Consider the following 21,462-nt stretch of genomic DNA (forward strand, 5'->3'; position numbering starts at 1 on the left):
AGAAATAAATAAAATCTTAAAAAAAAAACTGGGATGGAGGAGAAGTCTCAGCCAGCCCAGGCTAGCATGAGCCTTCCTGCCGAAGAAGAGACGGCCCACATGGTCAGGAGATTGGTTACATACAAAAAGACTGAGAAAATAAGTGAATATATTGAGAATAATGGGAGCCATGTTTCTCATTCCCAGGGAAGAGAGGTACAAATATAGAAGGGGGAAAGTCTAGATAAAACATCTAAGATTGAATTGTAATTGGAGATACCAGTGTGAATTCCTGGTTGATCCCAGTTTGTCTTAAGAGTAATAGAAAGCCACTGGGAGACTGCAGGGTGAAGTACAGGGAGGTAAGCAGTTCATTATAAGATGTGCATTTAGAGGGGTCCCTGGGTGGCTCAGCTGGTGAAGCTCCAACTCTTGATCTCAGCTCAGGTCTTGACCTCAAGATCGTAAATTTAAGCCCCACATTGGGCTCCACACTGTGCATGGAGCTTACTTTAAAAAAAAATTGCATTTGGAAAATGTTACAATTATGTGGCAAAATGTGAAAAACAGACTGGAGAATGGAAAGAGCAAACTTGCAAAACTAGTAAGGGGTTAGTGGCTAAAGCAAAAGTTGATGGTAGCCTAGACTTGATGATGGTGATAGAGATGGAAAAATTTGGATTGACTGAAGAAATATTGAGAAGGTAAAAAATGACATGATTTGGTGATGGGGAGGTGTACAAGATGATAGCTAGGTTTTTGGTTTGCTAACAAATGGTGTCATCCACTGAGGTAGGAAACATTAGAAGAGAATTAGGTTTAAGGGAAAGATCATGCATTCACTTTTAAACATAAAGAACTTGAGCTTCCTTTGAGAAAACAAAATGTCGAGTTCTGGAAACCAAGGAAAGGGAATGTTTCAAGAAAGAGAGAGAGGGGCTCCTGGGTGGGTCAGTCGGTTAGGTGTCCAACTGTTGATTTCTGCTCAGGTCATGATCTCAGGGTCATGGGATGAAGCCCAGTGTCGGGCTTCGCGCAGAGCAGGGAGTCTGCTTGAGATTCTCACTCTCCTTCTCCCCTTCCTGCACACTCTCGAAGAAGGAGGAGGAGGAGGAGGAGGAGAAAGATCAACTATGTTGAAAGCTTTAGAGAGATGAGGTAGTAAATGGCTGAAAAATATCCATGAGAGAGCTGCTTCAGAGGACAGATGGATGGAGACGCCAAGGCTGGAATGGGTTGAGAAGTGAGTAGGTGAAAAGAATATAGAAGCTCTTCTCCTTCCACTACAAAAACAGTTGCAGGAAATGTACTTACATTGGCCTAAAAGAAAAGCACCATAATTCTAACCAAATCAGAAATATCAAGTGTGTTCAAGCTCCATTTGGGATGAATTTCAATTTACACGTGTCACGCTACCTAGTCTTCTGGGCTCCAAAAGAATGGAACTTGCTCTAGAAAACACAACACACAATAGTTACTCATTACCACTACCATTCTGATTTGAAAATAAGAATTCTACGCCCCCCAAAAAAATTACTACAAAAAAGTCACTCAGAGTCACCTTAGCCTTCAAAGGTCATGCCTTCCTCTGTGTTCTACACATAGGATGTGTTGTCTCACAATGCTTTTCTCCCATATCCAAAACCTTATCCAAATTTCAGATCGGGGTCTATCAGTGAGTCATATCACACCTTATTTGGAAAACCTTAGCATTTATGCCTTTAACCTATAATGTTGCCAACCAGGCCTTGCTCTCAAATTAATAAATATTTTCACAATAGACTATGAAGCTCCATCAGGCACAGTGATTTCTCAATCTTTCATATGTTACTAAGACTTTTTACGTATATCAAATTAAGTAGAGTATTGTAAAGTGCTCCAAACCCCATTTCCATCTCTTGGTCTTCAATTTCCCTATGAGTAATAATAGCTAACATTCATTGATTACTGTGTGCCATTCACTATTCTAGACATTTTTCACATAACACAAATAATCCTCCCAACAACCCTGTAATATACATATTTCTATTCCCATTTTACCAATAAAAAAATTGAGGTACAGAAAGTCCAAGTGACACAATTATTAAGTAACAGAGTTGGGATTCACACAAATACAGACAAGAGAGCCCACATTCCTAAATTTTTAGCAACAGAAAAATAACTCTAATAAGGCCTGGTCCTACCTGGCCAAGTTTTACTGATGTACCAGGATTAAGTAGCATAGTTTAGCAGCCGGATTTTTTTTAAGATACTCTATTCCATCGAATCACACGTTGTCCATTTTCTATACCCTCTTCCGCGGTGCTACAAGAACCCGCTGTACTCCTGACGGCCCTGAGGTGGCGCTGCAGGGACAGGTAAGGGCACAGGCAGCGTCACTGGGAGGGGCTGATCCGGAGCGAGGCTGCGATCCGTCGCCCCGTGGTAGGCGGAACCTAGGGAAGGGCAAAAGAAAGCGAGCGTTCTGTTGTGCGCAGGCGCAGGGCTGGGCACTCCCCCGGGAGTGAGGGCTGCTGGGCCCGATGACGTGGCCTGGCAACGTCTGCGCCGGTGCGCCTCTGGGGACCCCGGCGCCGCCGGAACTGCCCGCGGCCTAGTCCCGACGCGCGTGTGCTTGTGAGCCGGAGCCGGGGACAGCGGCGGCGGCCGAGCCTGCGGGGACCCGACGGGGCCGCTGCCATGGGGGAGTGACGCGCCTGCGCCCGCTGTTCCGCGGCAGCGGCGAGACATGAGGACACCCCGCGGCGGGGGCAGCGGCTGCGGCTCGTGAGCCCCGGGATGGAGGAGAAATACGGCGGGGACGTGCTAGCCGGCCCCGGCGGCGGCGGCGGCGGCGGCGGCGGCCTCGGGCCGGTGGACGTGCCCAGCGCTCGGTAAGTGACGGACGCGGCTCGCGCCACCGGAGCGCCTCTCTCCCGCGCCTGCGCGCGCCGGCTCGCTCACTCGCGGACCCGGACGGCAGCTGCCCCCCGGACGCGCGCGGGCACCGGCGTCCCTCCCGTCCCGCTGACGGCCTGGAACGGCCTCAGCCCAGCCCGCGTCCCACAGCGGTCCGTCCTGTCCCTGTGCCTCCTGCGCCTTTCATTGGCTCCCCTGTTGCCCGCTGCAGAATGAATGCTCTAAAGCCCAGGGCGGTTCTGCTGGAGTCTGGCGTCCGAGGCATACCGTTAACCTTCCCTCTGCCAGCCGGTTTGCGGGAGGGGTTTTTCTGCTCTGTGACAACCATTTCCGTTGGCTCTTTCTCCCTGAAATAGTAGTTTAGTGACTACTAAACCTTTCTGACGTCTCGCTGCGTAAGTTAGGGGAAGGTGTCACCATCTAAAGGCGAACAAACCAAAGTACAAACGGATGAACTTCGACATTCAGGTTAACCCCGCACATCAAAAATTCAGCCCGTCCAAAAAAAAAAAAAAAAAAATTCAGCCCGTCATCTAGCTTTCTTCATTTTCCTTGGCTTATTTTATTTTATTGTTAAATGAGAAATGTGTGCTCGTTGTTTAAAAAAAAAAAACTCAAATACTACAAAAATTCAGAGAATAAAAAGCGAAAATTCCTCTTCACCCGCCCCGCCCCCCATGTTCCCACTAACCTCCCGAGAAGTAAGTATAGTAACTACTCTCGAGTGTGTCCTTGATCTATCTTAAGTTCTGAGGTAGGGTCAAAGATGCATAAAATACGGCCCAACAATTTTGTTGGAATTTGGTATTGTCTTCATTTTTAATGAGGTTCAGTTTTTTCGTTCTTGAACACTTTTTTTGAGATTTAAAGATTGTTTTGATAAATTATTTGGAACTGTAGAAATAGCGTTGCTGATATAAAAGGAAAGGACATTTAAAATGCTGGAACAGAACTTAAGTCAGCTGCATTTTTGTAGTTTAAGTTTAATTTTCTAATCTCTTTGAAATAACAGCATATCACATATTATTTACTGAGCTATGACAAGTAAATGCAATAGGGGATTCTGGTCTAGATTTTGGTAGTAGAGGGGAAAAAATGCTATAAAGGACAATAATAGGGGGCGCATGGGTGGCTCAGTTGGTTAAGCGACTGCCTTCGGCTCAGGTCGTGATCCTGGAGTCCCGGGATCGAGTCCCGCATCGGGCTCCCTGCTCAGCAGGGAGTCTGCTTCTCCCTCTGACCCTCCCCCCTCTCATGTGCTCTCTCTCTCTCATTCTCTCTGTCTCAAATAAATAAATAAAATCTTAAAAAAAAAAAAAAGGACAATAATAGGTCTGTTAACAACTGGACTATGGGTGATAAAGTATAACCATGTTAAATTTTCTGAAGTTGATAACTTACCTGATTTTATAAGAAAATGTACATATTCTTAGGAAATCAAGTATTTAGAAGTGTGATATAAGTAACTTATTCCTAGTTGAGAAAAAGCCTGTATTTAGAGAGAGAGAGATAATAAAGCAAATGGGACAGTTAACAATGAGGGAATCCAGGAAAAGGGTATACTCTTCTTGCCACTTTTAGGTAAACTGGAAATTATTTTTAAACAAATAAAGTTACTATTTATTCAAGGTAGATGTGTCAAACAGTCTTTTGCTATCCTGTTGTAGTATTTGCTTAGCAGAACTGCCCTTCTATTGTAGTTCATTGCAAAATCAAATTCAACTCAGGAGTGGTTGAATTTTTAATAGATTCCAAGTTGCAAGAATTTTCCTTTGTGTAGACTAATAATTAAATACTAGTTATAATCTGCAACAAAAGCTAGTTCAAAAATCCTTTAATTGTGGATATTTTTGTGGCTGAATTCACAAAAAAGGAATTGTTTTAAATGTTTCTGTCTTCTGTAAGGCCTCTTTGCAAGAAAGAGGGTGACAGTCAGCATTTGTTGAATACCTGTGTTCCATGTCCTTTGAGTATAGCATCTCACTTAATCCCTACAACAGTGCTATAGACTACATAGCACATCCTTGTTTCACAGATCAAGAAACTGAGACCTAGAAAAAAGTTTAGGGGCGCCTCAGTGGCTCAGTCGTTAAGTGTCTGCCTTCGGCTCAGGTCATGATCCCAGAGTCATGGGATTGAGCCCCACATCAGGCTCCCTGCTCCACGGGAAGCCTGCTTCTCCCTCTCCCACTCCCCCTGCGTGTGTTCCCTCTCTCGCTGTCTCTCTGTCAAATAAATAAATAAAATCTTTTAAAAAAAAGAAAAAGAAAAAAGTTTATTTTCCCAACTAATAACTGAACTGAGAGTCAGTTATCCTAAACCACATGGATTTCACACACTGATTGTGTTTTTTGTTTACTGGAGAACCATGAACTGCTGCAGTGGGCAAAGCTAAGAAGCACATTTAAACCCAAACCGAAATTTTGGTAATTCCAAGTTTAGAGAACCAGAGATTTTTACATAAAAGACCAGTGATAACGTTTGATGAAACTAGTTGATGGCAAATAATGATTTATCAGTTGGGTAGGTGGAATATATCCCCAAGTCTCCCAGAGTCAGTGAGTGACTCAGGGGCCACTGCCCCTGTTGAAGAGCCTTTCTCTCCTAACCTCCCCCTTTCCTTCTTAGTAAATGAAGCTGTTCAGTTTCCCTGCACAATATGAGCTACAAATATCTACTTATTAGTATATGGTTATTTAGCCTTAGTTAGTGTTTCATCTGTAGCCCAAGAGGAAGACTTCACTAATGAGGCTTTAAAAATCAGAGTCCAGGAATGCCTGGTTGGCTCAGTTGGTTAAGCGAGTCTGCCTTTGGCTCAGGTCATGATCTCAGGGTCCTGGGATTGAGCCCGCATCAGGCTCCCTGCTCAGCTGAGAGCCTGCTTCTCCCTCTCCCAGTGCTGCTCCCCGTGCTTGTGCTTTCTCTGTCTGTCTCTCAAATAAATAAAATCTTTAAAAAAGAAAGATTAATGTTTTATAAATAAAAAATCAGAGTCCAACTTTTAACTAAATGTTAAAATAATTTTCCTGATTTAATAATGGTAGCAAAAATCTTGAACATATATTACGTGAAAAGTCACTATCAAAATATGTGTATAATTGTAAATATGTGAATATATGAAATATGCATGTGTCCTTACATGAAGATGCAAAGGAAAAGATTTGCAAGGATGACCACTTGATCGCCTATGAGGAACTTAGAAATGATTTTATCTAAAACTTTAATAACAAGCAGCTATTCAGGAATTACTTTTATAATCTCTATTTTAAAAATTAAAAAAGGAATAAAGAAAATTAGTGTCAGAAAGATCATAATAGTAATATGTTATTAAGAAATATTTTACTTAGGGGTGCCGGGGTGGCAAATCAGTTGAGTGTCCGACTCTTGGTTTCAGCTCAGGTAGTGATCTCAGGGTTGTGAGAACACTCAGCATGTCAGGCTCCGGGCGCAGTGTGGTGTCTGAGAGTCTCCCTCTGCCTCTCCCGCTCGTGTGCTCTCTCTCTAAAGTAAATAAATCTTTTTTTAAAAAGATAAGTATTTTACTTAAATTAATGTTCCTTATGACTAAATCTTGCCTTTGAAGTGCCAAATTTTTCAAGTTTTATTAATACTTCAAACGGAAAGTACTTAGAAATTGGGCGCCTGGGTGGCTCAGTCGTTAAGCGTCTGCCTTTGGCTCTGGTCACGATCCCAGGGTCCTGGGATCGAGCCCCGCATCGGGCTCCCAGCTCAGCGGGGAGCCTGCTTCTCTTCCTGCTTGCGTGCACTCTCTCTCTCTCTGTCAAATAAATAAATAAAATCTTAAAAAAAAAAAAAGAATTTCACATATTGTCCAATCTTGTTAAAACAAGTATATTAAATATAATTTACCGATGGGTTAGCCTGGTGATGGTTATTAAAGAAGGCACGTTCTGCATGGAGCACTGGGTGTTATAAGCAAACAATGAATCATGGAACACTGCATCAAAAACTAATGGTGTAATGTATGGTGATTAACATAACATTAAAAAAAAAGAACAAAAAATATATATATATATAATTTACCTTTTCCTTGATTACCTCTTATCATTCTATCATCTGGATAACTGAGCTTAAATACAGTCATTTATTCAAAGGCTTGTTCCTAGTACTAGTATTTTGCATATGCTGCTCTCTGCTTTGAAATACACTTTCGGGTTTCTTACTTTGTGATTCCTGCTTAGTCTTTATTTTTATTTTTTTAAGTACGCTCCACACCCAGCATGGAGCCCAATGTGTGACTTGAACTCATGACCCTGAGGTCGAGACCTGAGCTGAGATTAAGTGTCGGATGCTTCGGGCTCCCTGCTCGGCAGGGAGTCTGCTTCTCCCTCTGACCCTCCCCCCTCTCATGTGCTTGCTCTCTCTCATTCTCTCTCTCTCAAATAAATAAATAAAATCTTTAAAAAAAAAAAAAAGTGTCGGATGCTTAACCGACTGAGCCGCCCAGGTGCCCCAAATTCCTACTTAGTCTTTAATACACACTTAGACGTCTCGAGCTCTAATGACAGACCCCTGCTTACCAAGTTACAGTTAGTTGCTTCCACTATTCTTTTAAAACTCCATTACTTATTGGGTCACATAAATATTTGTTTGCTTGCCTGTCTTCCTTAGGCCTCAGACTCCTTATGGGCAGGGTCTCTATTACACATTAAGTGTCACAGATAGCACCTAGAAATATATTCAGTTGTAAGTAACCCAATGAAGAGAACTTTAAACAAATGAGGAGATATTCTTCTCACATGAAAGAAACCAGACGTTGTAGGTATTTGCTCAGCACCTCAGTGATACCATCTAGGACCCAGATTCCTTGTCTTTGCTCTCTACCATCCTAAGTGTATTGGCTTTCATATTCAGGCTTGTTTATAGGATGGATAACACTTTTAGATAATGTTAACATTTTGATAACATTTTTTAGATAAAGGTCCTCCCTTGAAGGCAGAAAGTATGTCCAACTGCATCTTCCCTTTTGATCAGGAAGAGGGAAGCGCACCCCTAGGTCTTACTGGCTGTGTATAGCATCTGGCACATAGTAAGTGTGCGAAGAATATTTGAAGAATGCCTAACTGGCCCCATGGAGGATATACAAGGCTCTTTGCTGACACTGAGAATTCCCAGACTGCTGTGATTTTTAATGTACTTCTCTTTTTCCTGGTCTTTATTTTTTCCCTCATCTTGACATTATTATTCTTTGTGTCCTTGCTTGTATCCTGCTGCTTTATTATTACACCTGATTAAGAGCTTAAGGAGTAAAGCCCATGCGGTTTTGAGTGTTGCTCTCTACTTGATTTCATTCTTTCTATACCTATGTAATTTTCAGCATAATCAAGCTATTGAACTTTTTTTTTTTTAAGATTTATGTATTTAGAGAGAGACTGAGCATGCGCAGGGCCAGAGAGGGAGTGAGAGAATCTTGAGCAGACTGCCTGCTGAGCGTGAAACCCGATGCCCAACACGGGGTTTGATCCCATGACCCTAAGATCATGACCCCAGCCAAAATCAAGAGTCAGACACTTAACTGACTGAGCCACCCAGGTGCCCCAAGCTATAGAACATTTTTGTCAGCCCAGAAAATATGTTTGATCTTTGAAACAGAAATTTTAATTAAGTTTATACTGTTCAACAAGTGGGTTAAATAGGAACTTCTTTAGGGTTCTTTAGGATGTGACTTACATTATTCCACAATAACATTTTTATTAGCTTTTGGGTGATTAATTATCACATAGTTAAAATCCCCCGGGGGGAGGGGAATCCCCAGACTGCACTATAAAAGGCCCCCCAGATTGTGTTCATGATAAGAAAAGACACTTTGGTCAAATCTTTTTTTTTTTTTTAAGATTTTATTTATTTGACAGAGAGACACAGCGAGAGAGGGAACACAAGTAAGGGGAGTGGGAGAGGGAGAAGCAGGCTTCTCGCGGAGCAGGGAGCCCGATGTGGGGCTCGATCCCAGGACCCTGGGATCATGACCTGAGCCAAAGGCAGACGCTTAATGACTAAGCCACCCAGGCGCCCCTGGTCAAATCTTTTTTTAATTTAGTGTGATATTATCTGGACTAAAACAGAAAATGAGCCATCTTGGATGGTGAAGATGCTGAGATTCATTCTTTCAAGGACTGAAATTTACTTTAATAATTGCATCAAAATCTTCCTAAAATATATATTTTCATGCCTCTTAATCAGATTACTGTTTGTTTAATATAGTTTAGCTCTTGTTAATTCAGTGCCATTGCACTGGATTATTCATACTCATCAGTTTTTATATTTTACGTTGATATCCCCATTGTCTGTCAGATTGTTTTAATTCTATTTGAATGACTTGGGTTTCTTTTAAACTTCTGGTTTTGCTTTTTATATTTTTTCTCCCATTGATAGAGACTTCTTATCCCTGTCAGTATGCTGGCCATGGGCATCCCTCACATATCGTTTTTGGTTTTGGTTTTTGTCTTTTTTCCTTGCACCTCCTTTTTAATGTAGTAACACCTATTTGATATAAACTTAAAAAGTCATCTACTGAGTGGCTTGCACAAGATGTCCTATTAGGGTGAGAGAAAAAATACTAAGAATTCCACAACTTTTTATCTCATTCTTTTTAATTTCTAATTTGTGTATGTTGGGTTTTTTTTTAAAGATTTTTATTTATTTGTCAGAGAGAGAGAGAGAGCACAAGCAGGGGGAGCAGCAGAGGGAGAGGGAGAAGCAGGCTCCTCACTGAGCAAGGAGCCTGATGTGGGACTTGATCCCAGGACCCTGGGATCATGACCTGAGCTGAAGGCAGACGATTAACGACTGAGCCACCCAGGCGTCTCTGTGTATGTTTTATAATGTATATAATATAACATCAGTACAGTAATACACTTTTACAACATACAGATAAATAGTCGGTTTCATGTGCAAAATTTTTTTTTTTACTGCTAGAGAGTATATGGTCAAAGAAGACGCCTAGGCTAGAAAACTGAAGTAATTTCTTTCCTAATTTCAGTTTCTTTTTCAGGAGCTCCTTTTTTCTTTCTTTGTATGGTAGCCTAATTTTTTCATGCATGCAGTATTCTTATGTCTCAGAGAATGTTATTTATAGTTCTTTGTTGTTTTCTGCTGCTGTTACCTATGATCCCTTTATCTTTTAGATTTGTTGGGTTTTTTTGTTTGTTTGTTTGTTTTTTAAAGATTTTATTTATTTATTTATTTGAGAGAGAGAGAGAGAATGAGAGACAGAGAGCATAAGAGGGAGGAGGGTCAGAGGGAGAAGCAGACTCCCCGCTGAGCAGGGAGCCCGATGCGGGACTCGATCCCGGGACTCCAGGATCATGACCTGAGCCGAAGGCAGTCGCTTAACCAACTGAGCCACCCAGGCGCCCAGATTTGTTGTTTTTGTTTGGTCTCTCATAAGCTTATCTTAAAGGACTGATTATCCATGTTTGCCATTCATATTTGAATGAGCCCTAAAAAGCTAATTAGAACACCTGTGTAGGGCTTGTTCCTAGTGGATCCCTATAAGGGTTCTGCTGAGAGATTGCAGCCTGGTTGTTAGGATATTGGAGGTAAAAGAAAAGGAGGTGGGGTGGGGTTAAGAAGGAAACTTACTTTTAATTTCCATGATTTTATTCTAGCACCTCACCCCTCCTCTCTGCTTTGCCTTATGTCTAGACCTCTCCAGAGACTAAGCCTCATGTGTCCTGTCATGACTGAGGAGAGAGTTGTTGATGCTGCTCCTCTTTTCAGCTCCCCAGCCTTTTCTGAGGTGCTTCAGATTCCTGAGCCTTTACAGGACTCTGTAGGGCAGGTTGCTTGACTTTTCAACCATGACTCTAAACTGCCATCACATAGCAAAGCAGAGGAGGGGCAAACCTAAGGCATTTACCATTCCTCTGTTCCTTCTTACATTGTGCTCTTCTAGTTTCATCGCAGGTAGAGTTTGGTGTCTGTTTTTATTCTCTTTGTTTGAAGTAACTGTTAGGTTTAAAAAGCAGATTACAAAATAATCTGGACAACTCAGTTAACCAAGAACATACTTTTTTTTCTTTTAAAGATTTTATTTATTTATTTGACAGAGAGTTAGCGAGAACAGGAACACAAGGGGGGGGGTGGTGCGTGGGAGAGGGAGAAGCAGGCTTCCCGCCAAGAAGGGAGCCCAATGTGGGGCTCGATCCCAGGACCCTGGGATCATGACATGAGCCGAAGGCAGACGCTTAATGGCTGAGCCACCCAGGCACCCCGAATATATTTAGTTTGGCCTCTTTTTTTGTTGTTTTTTTAACAGACTGTGTCTATATATGTATGTGTATGTGTGGTGTGTGTGTATATATATATAGAATGTACATATATATAAATAGAATGTACATTAAAAAGAATCTGGAAGTTTATATACCAAGATATTAATAGTAGTTATGTGGATGGTGAGTTGTTTGGCTTTTTTGTTTGTTTCATTTTTTGTAATGAGTATCTGTGGTTTTTATAATGATCCTTATTGTATAATAAGAAAAAAACATATTACAGAGTTCCTTGTGATTTTAATGATACTGAAACTTGTTTCTGCTCTTATTTTTCAGATTAACAAAATATATTGTGTTACTATGTTTCACTAAATTTTTGAAGGCTGTGGGACTTTTTGAATCATATGATCTCCTAAAAGCAGTTCACATTGTTCAGTTCATTTTTATATTAAAACTTGGGTGAGTGTCTGTGGTTCTTTTTTCCTTAATGTTTTATTTATTTGAAACTTCTGTTTTAACTGATTATCTTTAGGAAATTTTAGATAAAATATTTTGTGCTATTTATTCCTCCTTATACTATAATAGCGTGCCAAAACTAGACTTGTACTATAGTTTGTGTTAAAGAGGTTTTTGCACATTTCTTTTAATGTTCAGCTTAATAGAGGATTGCTGAATTTTCACGTCCGTTTCATCATTAAGTCTGTGCAGCATCTCCTATCAGTTAGCCTCTGAAGAACTCCACTGTATACATCCCTGAAAGAGTAAGAGTGAAAAGGGCAGATAATTTCTTAGTATTTTCATAAAAATAGTTTTGACCCCACAGTCTCCCTAAAAGAGTCTCCAGGCCCTAGGAATTCCCAAACCATACCACTGGTGTAGTTCAGCCTTCCATCAGGCATAGAATGTAACCTGAGACTTGTCTTGGCACAGATGTTCCTTATTTTCTAAGTTAAACTGTGCTGGGCTTTGTTCATGATGTGCTCCCTTCACAGTACAGGGTCCTCATATAAAATAAATTTTATATTATTCTGCACATAGTAAGAAATTCTCTCTGAATAAAGTTTCTTTGGACTTGAGATTGATAGTGACCACTCTCTGTTAAAGACTCCAGGGAGTTAATTTTAGTAATTATGGAAAGTGATTCTTGACTAGGAAATTTTAAGTAATCAGTTGTATGCATTTTTATATAACCATTTTGGGAATGTGAAAGGTAAGGACATTCTTAATTTCTGTTATTTCAAGATTTGTTAATAAGTTCTGGAGAAGATAGGATTTTTTTTTTTTTTTTTTTTTTGTATTTCAAAGTATGAAAAAATATTGAGACCCCTTTCTTTTGTGGCTTGTGAACTGGTTCTGAAGGCGTTACAAAATAAGAGTTCCCCGTATGTTCCAGTGGAAGCCTTAGAATAAATATTGTTCTCCAGTATACTTTGTTTAGATGGTAACATACCTTTCAAGTTGTAGTATGTTCATTTAAAGTATCTTTACTTAACATCACACTTTGTATATAAGATAGATTAATATTAATGTTTCCTTATTCACAGGACTGCATTTTTTATGGTTTTGTTTCAAAAGCCATTTTCTTCTGGGAAAAGTATTACCAAACACCAGGTGAGTTTTTTCCACAGTCCTTTTTTCCTAGCAGCTTTCCTAGTCATTAGGCCAGGAGAAGTGTTGATCAGAGTTACTTAAATGATTTAAGTACACAGCAGAACATTTCCATAGTTAAGTTGCTCTTGACTTGCTTTTCAGTATCAAGGCTTCAAGAATAAACTATAAAGTATTAAGATAACAGAATGTTTAAAAATGGAGAAGAGAGTAGAAAAATTTTAAGGTATAAAGTAAATTTTTTTTTAATGCAGGACTCTATTCTAAAGATTTCTAAATGTGACATGGAGACATGCCCAAAAGCCTAGGACAAATGTCATTAGGAGGCAGATAAAGCATAGGGGTTACTGAGGACTCTGGAGTCAGACAAATTCAGATTCTGTTTGTCCTCCTTATGAAGTCTTACTTTGAGCAAGTTACTAATTTTTCTCTACCTCAATTTTCTCACCTGTAAAATGGAGTTAATAATACCTTTGTAATGGAGCTGTGAGGAATGAATGAATTAATACATATAAAGTTCTTGAAATAGTGCCCAGCATATTGTCAGCAAACAATACGTATTAGCTGTCACCCTCATCATCATCATCATCATTTTCTTTAGGCACCTGAGGTTCAGGATGCATATAGAAATGTCCTGCATTCTGTATTGTCATCTCACATTATTACCTCTTTGGACAGTCGTTAGATCCTACTATATGTTTGCTTTGTGCAACAACTTAGAAAACTGTGCCATGACTTTTTATTAGAATGACAAATTTATGTACCTCTGTTTTAGAGACCATGCATGTTTTAAAAATAGGATTAATATTTTAATCCCCATCATAGCTTTTTTTCTCTCTTTTCAAGTAATTGAAGCTCTGAATATCTAATGGAAAAGAATTTAAAGACTAAAACATCACGTGTTCTAGCAAACTAGTGAGAAACTATTGAAAAAAACCCACAAATTTGTATTTTATAGAAAAAGATTTCAAGATCTAACAACAGACAAGAATATAGAAAATGGAAAACAATACTGTCTTACAAATCTAGATTTAGTCAAGGGATCTGCACATTTTCTATTTAAGTTCAAAATATGTGATTATTTTTTAAAATGTAATTACTTAGCCTTTAAAATATCTAAGTGCTACCATTATTTTCTTTCCCTGTATATTTTATTTAAGATTTTAAGATACTAGCAAAACATACGACTAAAATTTTTAATTTTTTGTTTCCATTCATAGTGGATCAAAATATTTAAACATGCAGTTGCTGGGTGTATCATTTCACTCTTGTGGTTTTTTGGCCTCACTCTTTGTGGACCACTAAGGTAAATAAAAATGCATATTTTGAATGTTTACTTATATTTCTTAATTTTGAATATTAGTTTTATTCCATTATATTTTATGTCAAGTATTTATGTTAAGTTATATACAAATGCTTCTCTCACTCCTATAGCATTGGATATAACTCAGTATTTGTTTATATGGGGCGGGCTGACAAAACCTCTTTAATTTGTGGACTATCTTTTGGTGAACACTGTAAATGTATTGTTCATGATCTGTTGTGATATTTTACTAGTTAAGAGTCCAAACAGTTTCAGAAAATTTTTAACATAGGTGGTTTTTTATCATCCATTGGTGATCCCTTTTAGCAACTGATTTTAGAAACTAAAAGGTCTGAAATGGTAAATAAAAACCAGTAGGAAAGCAAAATTTGGGGGGCACCTGGGTGGCTCAGTCAATTAAGTGTCTGCCTTCAGCTCAGGTCATGATCCCAGGGTCCTGGGATTGAGCCCCAAGTTGGGCTCTCTACTTACTGGGGAGCCTGCTTCTCCAACTCCCTCTGCCTGCCGCTCTGCCTGCTTATGCGCATGCTCTCTCTCTCTCTCTCAAATAAATAAATAAAATCTTGAGACACCTGGGTGGGTCAGTTGGTTAAGTATCTTCCTTCGGCTCAGGCCATGATCTCAGGGTCCTGGGATCAAGTCCCACATCGGGCTCCTGGCGCAGCGGAGAGTTTGCTTCTCCCTCTACCCTTTCCCCCTGCTCATGATCTCACACTCTCTTTATCTCTCTCTCTCACTCAAATAAATAAATAAAATCTTTTTTAAAAGAATTTCTTTCCTGTGAGATTGTATTTTGTTCTGTATGTTATTAAATCACTGTCCCAATGTGTTAGGGAAGAAAGGCGGAAAATTGTTAAATTCTTACTTGACTCCTTATTTAGTCTTATATTTCCCATCTTACAACCCGGCACTACCACCAGCTCCTCTGCCAACACTGCCCCTCTCATTCTTTTATTAAAACTATCAGGATGGGGCGCCTGGGTGGCTCAGTCGTTAAGCGTCTGCCTTCGGCTCAGGTCGTGATCCCAGGGTCCTGGGATCGAGCCCCACATCGGGCTCTCTGTTCAGCAGGGAGCCTGCTTCTCCCTCTCCCTCTGCCTGCTGCTCCCCCTGCTTGTGCTCTCTCTATCTCTCTGTCAAATAAATAAAATCTTTAAAAAAAAAAACAATTAGGAGCCCTGGGGTGGCTCAGTTGGTTAAGTCTTCAACTCTTGATTTCAGCTCAGGCCATGATCTCAGGCTCCTGAGATCAAGCACTGCATTGGGCTCCATGCTCAGCATGGAGTCTGCTTGTACCTCTCCTTCTGCTCCTTCCCCCTCTTGTGCACTTTATCTCTTAAATAAATTAATTAAATTAAATTTAAGAAACAAACAAAAACAGGGGCGCCTGGGTGGCTTAGTCGGTTAAGCAGCTGCCTTCGGCTCAGGTCATGATCTCAGGGTCCTGGGATCAAGCCCCGCATCCGGCTCCCTGCCCAGTGGAGAGCCTGCTTCTCCCTCTCCCTCTGTCAGCCACTCTGCCTACTTGTGCTCTCTCTCTCTGTGTCAAATAAATGAAATCTTTAAAAAAAAAAAAAAAAAAGCCATCATGCAGGGGTGCCTAGGTGGCTCGGTCAGTTAAGTATCTAACTCTTGATTTCGGCTCAAGTCTTGATGTCAGGGTCATGAGATCGAGCCCTCATCAGGCTCTGTGCTGGGTGTGGAGCCTGCTTGGGATTGTCTCTCTGTCCTTCTCCCTCTACCCCCCATCCCCATTTGCACAAGTGTGTGCTTGCTTTCTCTCAAAAAAGAAAAAAGGAATTGCGTGATTTTCTTTTTGAGGGAGGGGCAGAGGGAGAGAGAGAATCTTAAGTAGGCTCTCCACCCAGGTTGGAACTCCATGCTGGGCTCCATCTCACAACCCGGAGACCATGACCTGAGCCAAAATCAAGAGTCGGACACCTAACCAACTGAGCCACCCAGACGCCCCATGCAATTTCTTGATTAGAAAGACTCCTTCGGTGTTCCATAGCCTGTCTTATTTTAGGTTGGTATTACTTTGCTGATATATTTATTTTCTTAAATTGTATCTCGCAGTTATTAATAGAATTAAAGTTAGCACTGCTGTGTTCTGTTACAGATTTTTGAGTAAAGAGGAAAAATGAAAATTTTTTAAAAGAGCAGCTAAAAATCTTAATATTTAGATCCTATAAGCCCTGTTTTGGCTGGTATTAATGTTTTTCAGGGTTTTTTTGGTTTTTAAGATTTTATTTATTTGTTACAGAGAGAGAGAGAGAGAAAGCACAAGCAGGGGAGGCGGCAGGCAGAGGGAGAAGCAGGGTGGGGAGCCCAATGCGGGACTTGATCCCAGGACCTTGGGATCATGACCTGAGCCAAATGCCGATACTTAGCCGACTGAGCCACCCAGGCGTCCCAGTTTTTTTTTTTTTAATATTTCATACATATAAAAGAGTAAATATGAATGTTTAAATAATAATAAAGTGGGGGCACTTGGGTGGCTCAGCCAGTTAAGCATCTGACTCTGTTTCGGCATAGGTCATGATCTCATGGGTCGTGGGATTGAGCCCCACATTGGGCTCCGTCTGCCCCTCCCTCTTCCTCTCTAAAAAAAAAAAAAAAAAAAAGGCGGGGTGTCTGCTTGAGTTTCCCTCTGTCCCTCCCCCCCACTCTCTTTTCTGTCTCTCTCTCTGTTAAATAAATAAATCTTCAAAAAAATAGTAATAATAAAGTGAACCTTCATGTATCTAACACCCAACCCCCAAAAATAAAACCTTACCAATACCTTTGAAGCCCTGTGTGCCACTCCTGACTGTGTCCCCATCTCGCCCTACCCTTGGGTATAATCAGCATCTTAAGGTTTGTTTTTCATTTTCTTGGTTTTCTTTATAGTGTTTTCACATAGTATCTATGTCTTTTATGTTTGTTTTTTTAATGTTTAACTTTGCAAGTTTTTTACTTTGTATGAATAGAATTACATTGCATGCATGTTCTACAGCATACTTTTTCCATTTAATGTTATGTTTGAAACTTGCCCATATTGATGCATATAAGATATATATAGTTCATTCATTTTGATGGCAGTTTTTTGAAATAGGATTCATATACCATAACATTGATTCTTTTTATGTTAGTCCATTTGGGCTACTATAACAAATACTGTATCGACTGGGTGGCACTTTTTTTTTTTCTTTTTTAAGATTTATTTATTTTAGAGAGAGAGCTTGCATGAGCAGGGGGAGGAACGGAGAGAGAAAGAGAGAAGCAGAGTCCCCACTGAGTGTGGAGCCTGACATGGGGCTCAATCCCAGGACCCTGAGATCATGACCCGAGCCAAAGTCAAGAATTGGAAGCTTAGGGGCGCCTGGGTGGCTCAGATGGTTAAGCGTTTGCCTTCGGCTCAGGTCACGATCCCAGAGTCCTGGGATCGAGCCCCGCATCAGGCTCGCTACTCAGCGGGGAGCCTGCTTCTCCCTTTCCTTCTCCTGCTCCCCCTGCTTGTGCTGTCTCGCTCTCTCTGTCAAATAAATAAATAAAATCTTAAAAAAAAAAAAAAAAAAGAAGAATTGGAAGCTTAACCAGCTGAGCCACCCAGGTGCCCCATAGACTGGGTGGCTTTTAAGCAACACAAATTTATTTCTTAGTTCTGGAGACTGGGAAGTCTAATATCAAGGTGAGGCAGACTGTCTGGTGAGGGACTGCTTCCTGGTTCATAGATAGCTATCTTTTCTCAATAACCTCACAGAGCAGAATGTGCAAAGAGAATACTCTTGTAGTCTTTTTTTATGAGGACTCTAATCTCACTCATGAAGGAGGGTTCCACCCTCATGACCTATGCACCCCAAAGGCCCCAATTTCCAAACACCATCACACTGGGGATTGGATTTAACATATGAATTTAGAGGGGACTCAAACATGCAGTCTGTACCAGATTTAAAGTGTACAATTCAGGGGCACCTAGGTGGCTCAGTTGGTTAAGTGTCTGCCTTCGGCTCAGGACATGATCCCAGGGTCATGGGATCAAGTCCTGCATAGGGCTCCTTGCTCAACGGGAAGCCTGCTTCTCCCTCTCCCTCTGCCTGCTGCTTCCCCTGCTTGTGCTCGCTCTCTGTGTCTCTCTGTCAAATAAATAAAATCTTTAAAAATAAATAAAACCATTCTCTTAAAAAATAAAAAGTGTACAATTCAGCATTTCTTAATATATTCATAGAATATCATTCATTTCTATTGTTGTACAATAGTCTATTGAATGGATATATTCTATATTATTTATTCCCTTACCAGTGACATTTAGGTTGGGGATACTGCAAACATAGCTGATAGGAGCAACCTTCTAAGTGTTTCCTCATACACATACACAAGAAATTGATTGATATAATCCTACAAGTTGTACCATTTCAGGTTCTTTTTTTTCTTTTAATTAAATAAGCTCCACGCCCGACATGGGGCTTGAACTCACCATCGAGATCAGGAGTGGGGTGCTCTACCAACTGAGCCAGCCAAGTGCCCCTAGTCTCAGCCTTTCTGGGGTAGATAAGGCCAGAAGATAGATTATTCCAAAGCAGTTGTCCCTATTTATTTTTCTCAGTGTTTTATGAAATCAAGGGGAAATATTTATTTTCTCTTACTGTAGTTGAATTTATGCTTCTTGGTGAAGATCAGATATATTTTATGAATGATAATATTGTATTTTTATAGGACTTTGCTGCTATTTGAACACAGTGATATTGTTGTCATCTCACTACTCAGTGTTTTATTCACTAGTTCTGGAGGAGGACCAGCAAAGGTACAATTTTCTGTTATTAGACACTTGAAAATTGGAAGTTATACATGTAAAATATTATCCAAACCAATTAAATAAAAATCTTTACCATTTAAAAGAATGTAGGGGCTTTTTCTGTTAATTTTAACTTTTTCTTACAAACTTTTTTTTTTTAACTTTTTATTCTGAAATCATCAGATATTCGTAGGAGGTTGCAAAAATAGCACCAAGAGTGCCCTTCACTCAATTTCAATGGTAATTTCTTACCCAACTCAAGTAAATTATCAAAACCAAGAGATTGGGGCACGTGGGTGGCTCAGTCGTTAAGCGTCTGCCTTCGGCTCAGGTCATGATCCCAGGGTCCTGGGATCAAGCCTCGCATCGGGCTCCCTGCTCAGTGGGAAGCCTGCTTCTCCCTCTCCCACTCCCCCTGCGTGTGTTCCCTCTCTTACTGTGTTTGTCTGTCAAATAAATAAATAAAATCTTAAAAACAAAACTAAGAAATTGACATTGGTATAATCCATAGACCTTATCAAGACACAGAACAGATTGATCACCACAAAGATCTCCATGGTGCTGTACTCAGGCCTCTTGCCCACCTCATTCTTTTTTTTTTTTTTTAAGATTTTATTTATTTATTTGACAGAAACACAGCGAGAGAAGGAACACAAGCAGGGGGAGTGGAAGAGGGAGAAGCAGGCCTCCCGCAGAGCAGGGAGCCCGATGCGGGGCTCGATCCTAGGACCCTGGGATCATGACCTGAGCCGAAGGCAGACGCTTAACGACTGAGCCACCCAGGCACCCCCGCCCACCTCATTCTTTACCCTTATTCATCAATTTTGGAAAACACCTAAGAACTTGTTATAAAGTCTGATGAATATCCAACATTTTGCCAACTAGGCCTTATTTATCTTAAGTAACTTAAGTATTATCCTTTTTTGGTAAATGAGTCAAGAATCTGCAATTCCAAATTTTTATACCTACAGTATTTCCTTTTTACCAAATTGCTTGCTGTGTATGATGCATTGTCCCAGTTATAGGGGAAAGGAGAAATAAAGACAAGTAAGATGTAGTAGTCCCTGTTCTAAAAGGAGCTGTTGCTCCCAAGTAATGGAGGCAGATGAATAAAATTAAGTGAACAAAATAACATGCCAGGTAGAGCAGAGAGACTACCCAACCCATAGATTTCAAATGGGATAATTAATATTAAAGCATATGCCACTGTTTCTTTCATCGCACTCATAGAGTACTCCAAAATAAATGTCAACTAGATTGAAGCATTTTGTGGATAAAAATAAATATATAGGGGCGCCTTGGTGGCTCAGTCATTAAGCGACTGCCTTCGGCTTAGGTCATGATCCCGGGGTCCTGGGATCGAGCCTCACGTCGGACTCCCCGCTCAGCGGGAAGCCTGCTTCTCCCTCTCCCACTCCCCCTGTTTGTGTTCCCTCTCTCACTGTGTCTCAGTCAAATAAATAAATAAAATCTTTAAAAAATAAAAAAATAAATATATATATAATATAAAATAGTCTCAATATAGTATAACAGTATGTAAAATGTATGTAAATATGCAACGTGCAATACAAATATATGTATAAAGTAATATATATAAATGTGATATACTATAATATGTAAAATAATATAAATAGAGCTATAAATGTGTGATAATATAAAAACATCAATATATATAATATAAAATATAGATGGATAATTAACTACAAGCAAAGAACTCTGAGCATAAAAGCAATGGGAAAAAATCACAATGGGAAAACTCAGTACATTTGTACTTCATAATGATTATAAGTTTCTGTGTAACAGAAATCGTTGTGCAGACAACAACCAACAACAGAAAATTACCACAAATAAAAGTTTTACATTTCTTTCAAAATATAAATTAGTAAAGTCAGTTAAGAAAAATGCATAAGATTCTCAATAAAAATGAGCCAAGGGCAGCGAAAGACAACTCACAAAAGAAATACAAATGTTTTTAACACATTAAAAAAAAAATTGGGGAGCCCTTAGGTGGCATAGTCGGTTAAGCCTTGACTCTTGGTTTCAACTCAGGTCATTATCTCAGGGTCATGAGATTGAGCCCCCGTGTCGGCTCCTTGTTCAGTGTGGAGTCTGCTTGAGACTTCCTCTGCCCTTCCCCCCTTTCTCTCAAATAAATAAATCTTTTAAGAATATAATTTAAAATAAATAAAAATTTTGCTGCACTAATACTCAGAAGTTAGAATATAAATCGTGCATATCGTGCCCTTAGTGTCTGTAATGAATCTGGGCATCTATTCAGGACACAGCATGTTTTTTTTCTTGGTTATGACTGAAGCACTACAGAAGTTGCCCTCTTTAACAAAAGATTAAATTCTATTCTCCATATCTGGATATTGTTGATACTGTCATATTCTAATATAATGAAAATAATGAAATTTAAAATTGTGTGGTTTATGTGTACTGGCTTTTGTCAAGATATCCGTCTACCACACTAAGAGAATTTATCAAGTGTAGTGGTAATCATGTTAATGAATAGAATAGGAGTCTCACTTTAAATTTTAACTTTTACTTAATGAAAGTATGTGGCAGTATACCTGTAAATTTATAAATACAGAATGTATAATAATGCTATTTAGATGGCTTTTATACCCTAAATTCTGAAGTATTTG

At 39.9% G+C, this 21,462-nt stretch overlaps 1 protein-coding gene across 1 annotated transcript in view; it reads left to right on the top strand.

The window, feature by feature from the left end:
- The first annotated feature begins 2,519 nt into the window (after window positions 1-2,519).
- Window positions 2,520-21,462, top strand: part of SLC30A5 (solute carrier family 30 member 5) — a 36,256-nt gene continuing 17,313 nt past the window's right edge. Inside the window, exons 1-5 of the mRNA XM_035014569.1 lie at window positions 2,520-2,852; window positions 11,445-11,567; window positions 12,653-12,719; window positions 13,937-14,022; window positions 18,736-18,823. Of these exons, the coding sequence (XP_034870460.1) occupies window positions 2,758-2,852; window positions 11,445-11,567; window positions 12,653-12,719; window positions 13,937-14,022; window positions 18,736-18,823 (459 nt within the window). The 5' untranslated portion in view covers window positions 2,520-2,757. The remainder of the gene's footprint in view (window positions 2,853-11,444; window positions 11,568-12,652; window positions 12,720-13,936; window positions 14,023-18,735; window positions 18,824-21,462) is intronic.

This window comes from Mirounga leonina, unplaced genomic scaffold (assembly GCF_011800145.1).
Source record: "Mirounga leonina isolate KUSES-001 unplaced genomic scaffold, KU_Mleo_1.0 Mir_168, whole genome shotgun sequence".
Classification (NCBI taxonomy): Eukaryota; Metazoa; Chordata; class Mammalia; order Carnivora; family Phocidae; genus Mirounga; species Mirounga leonina.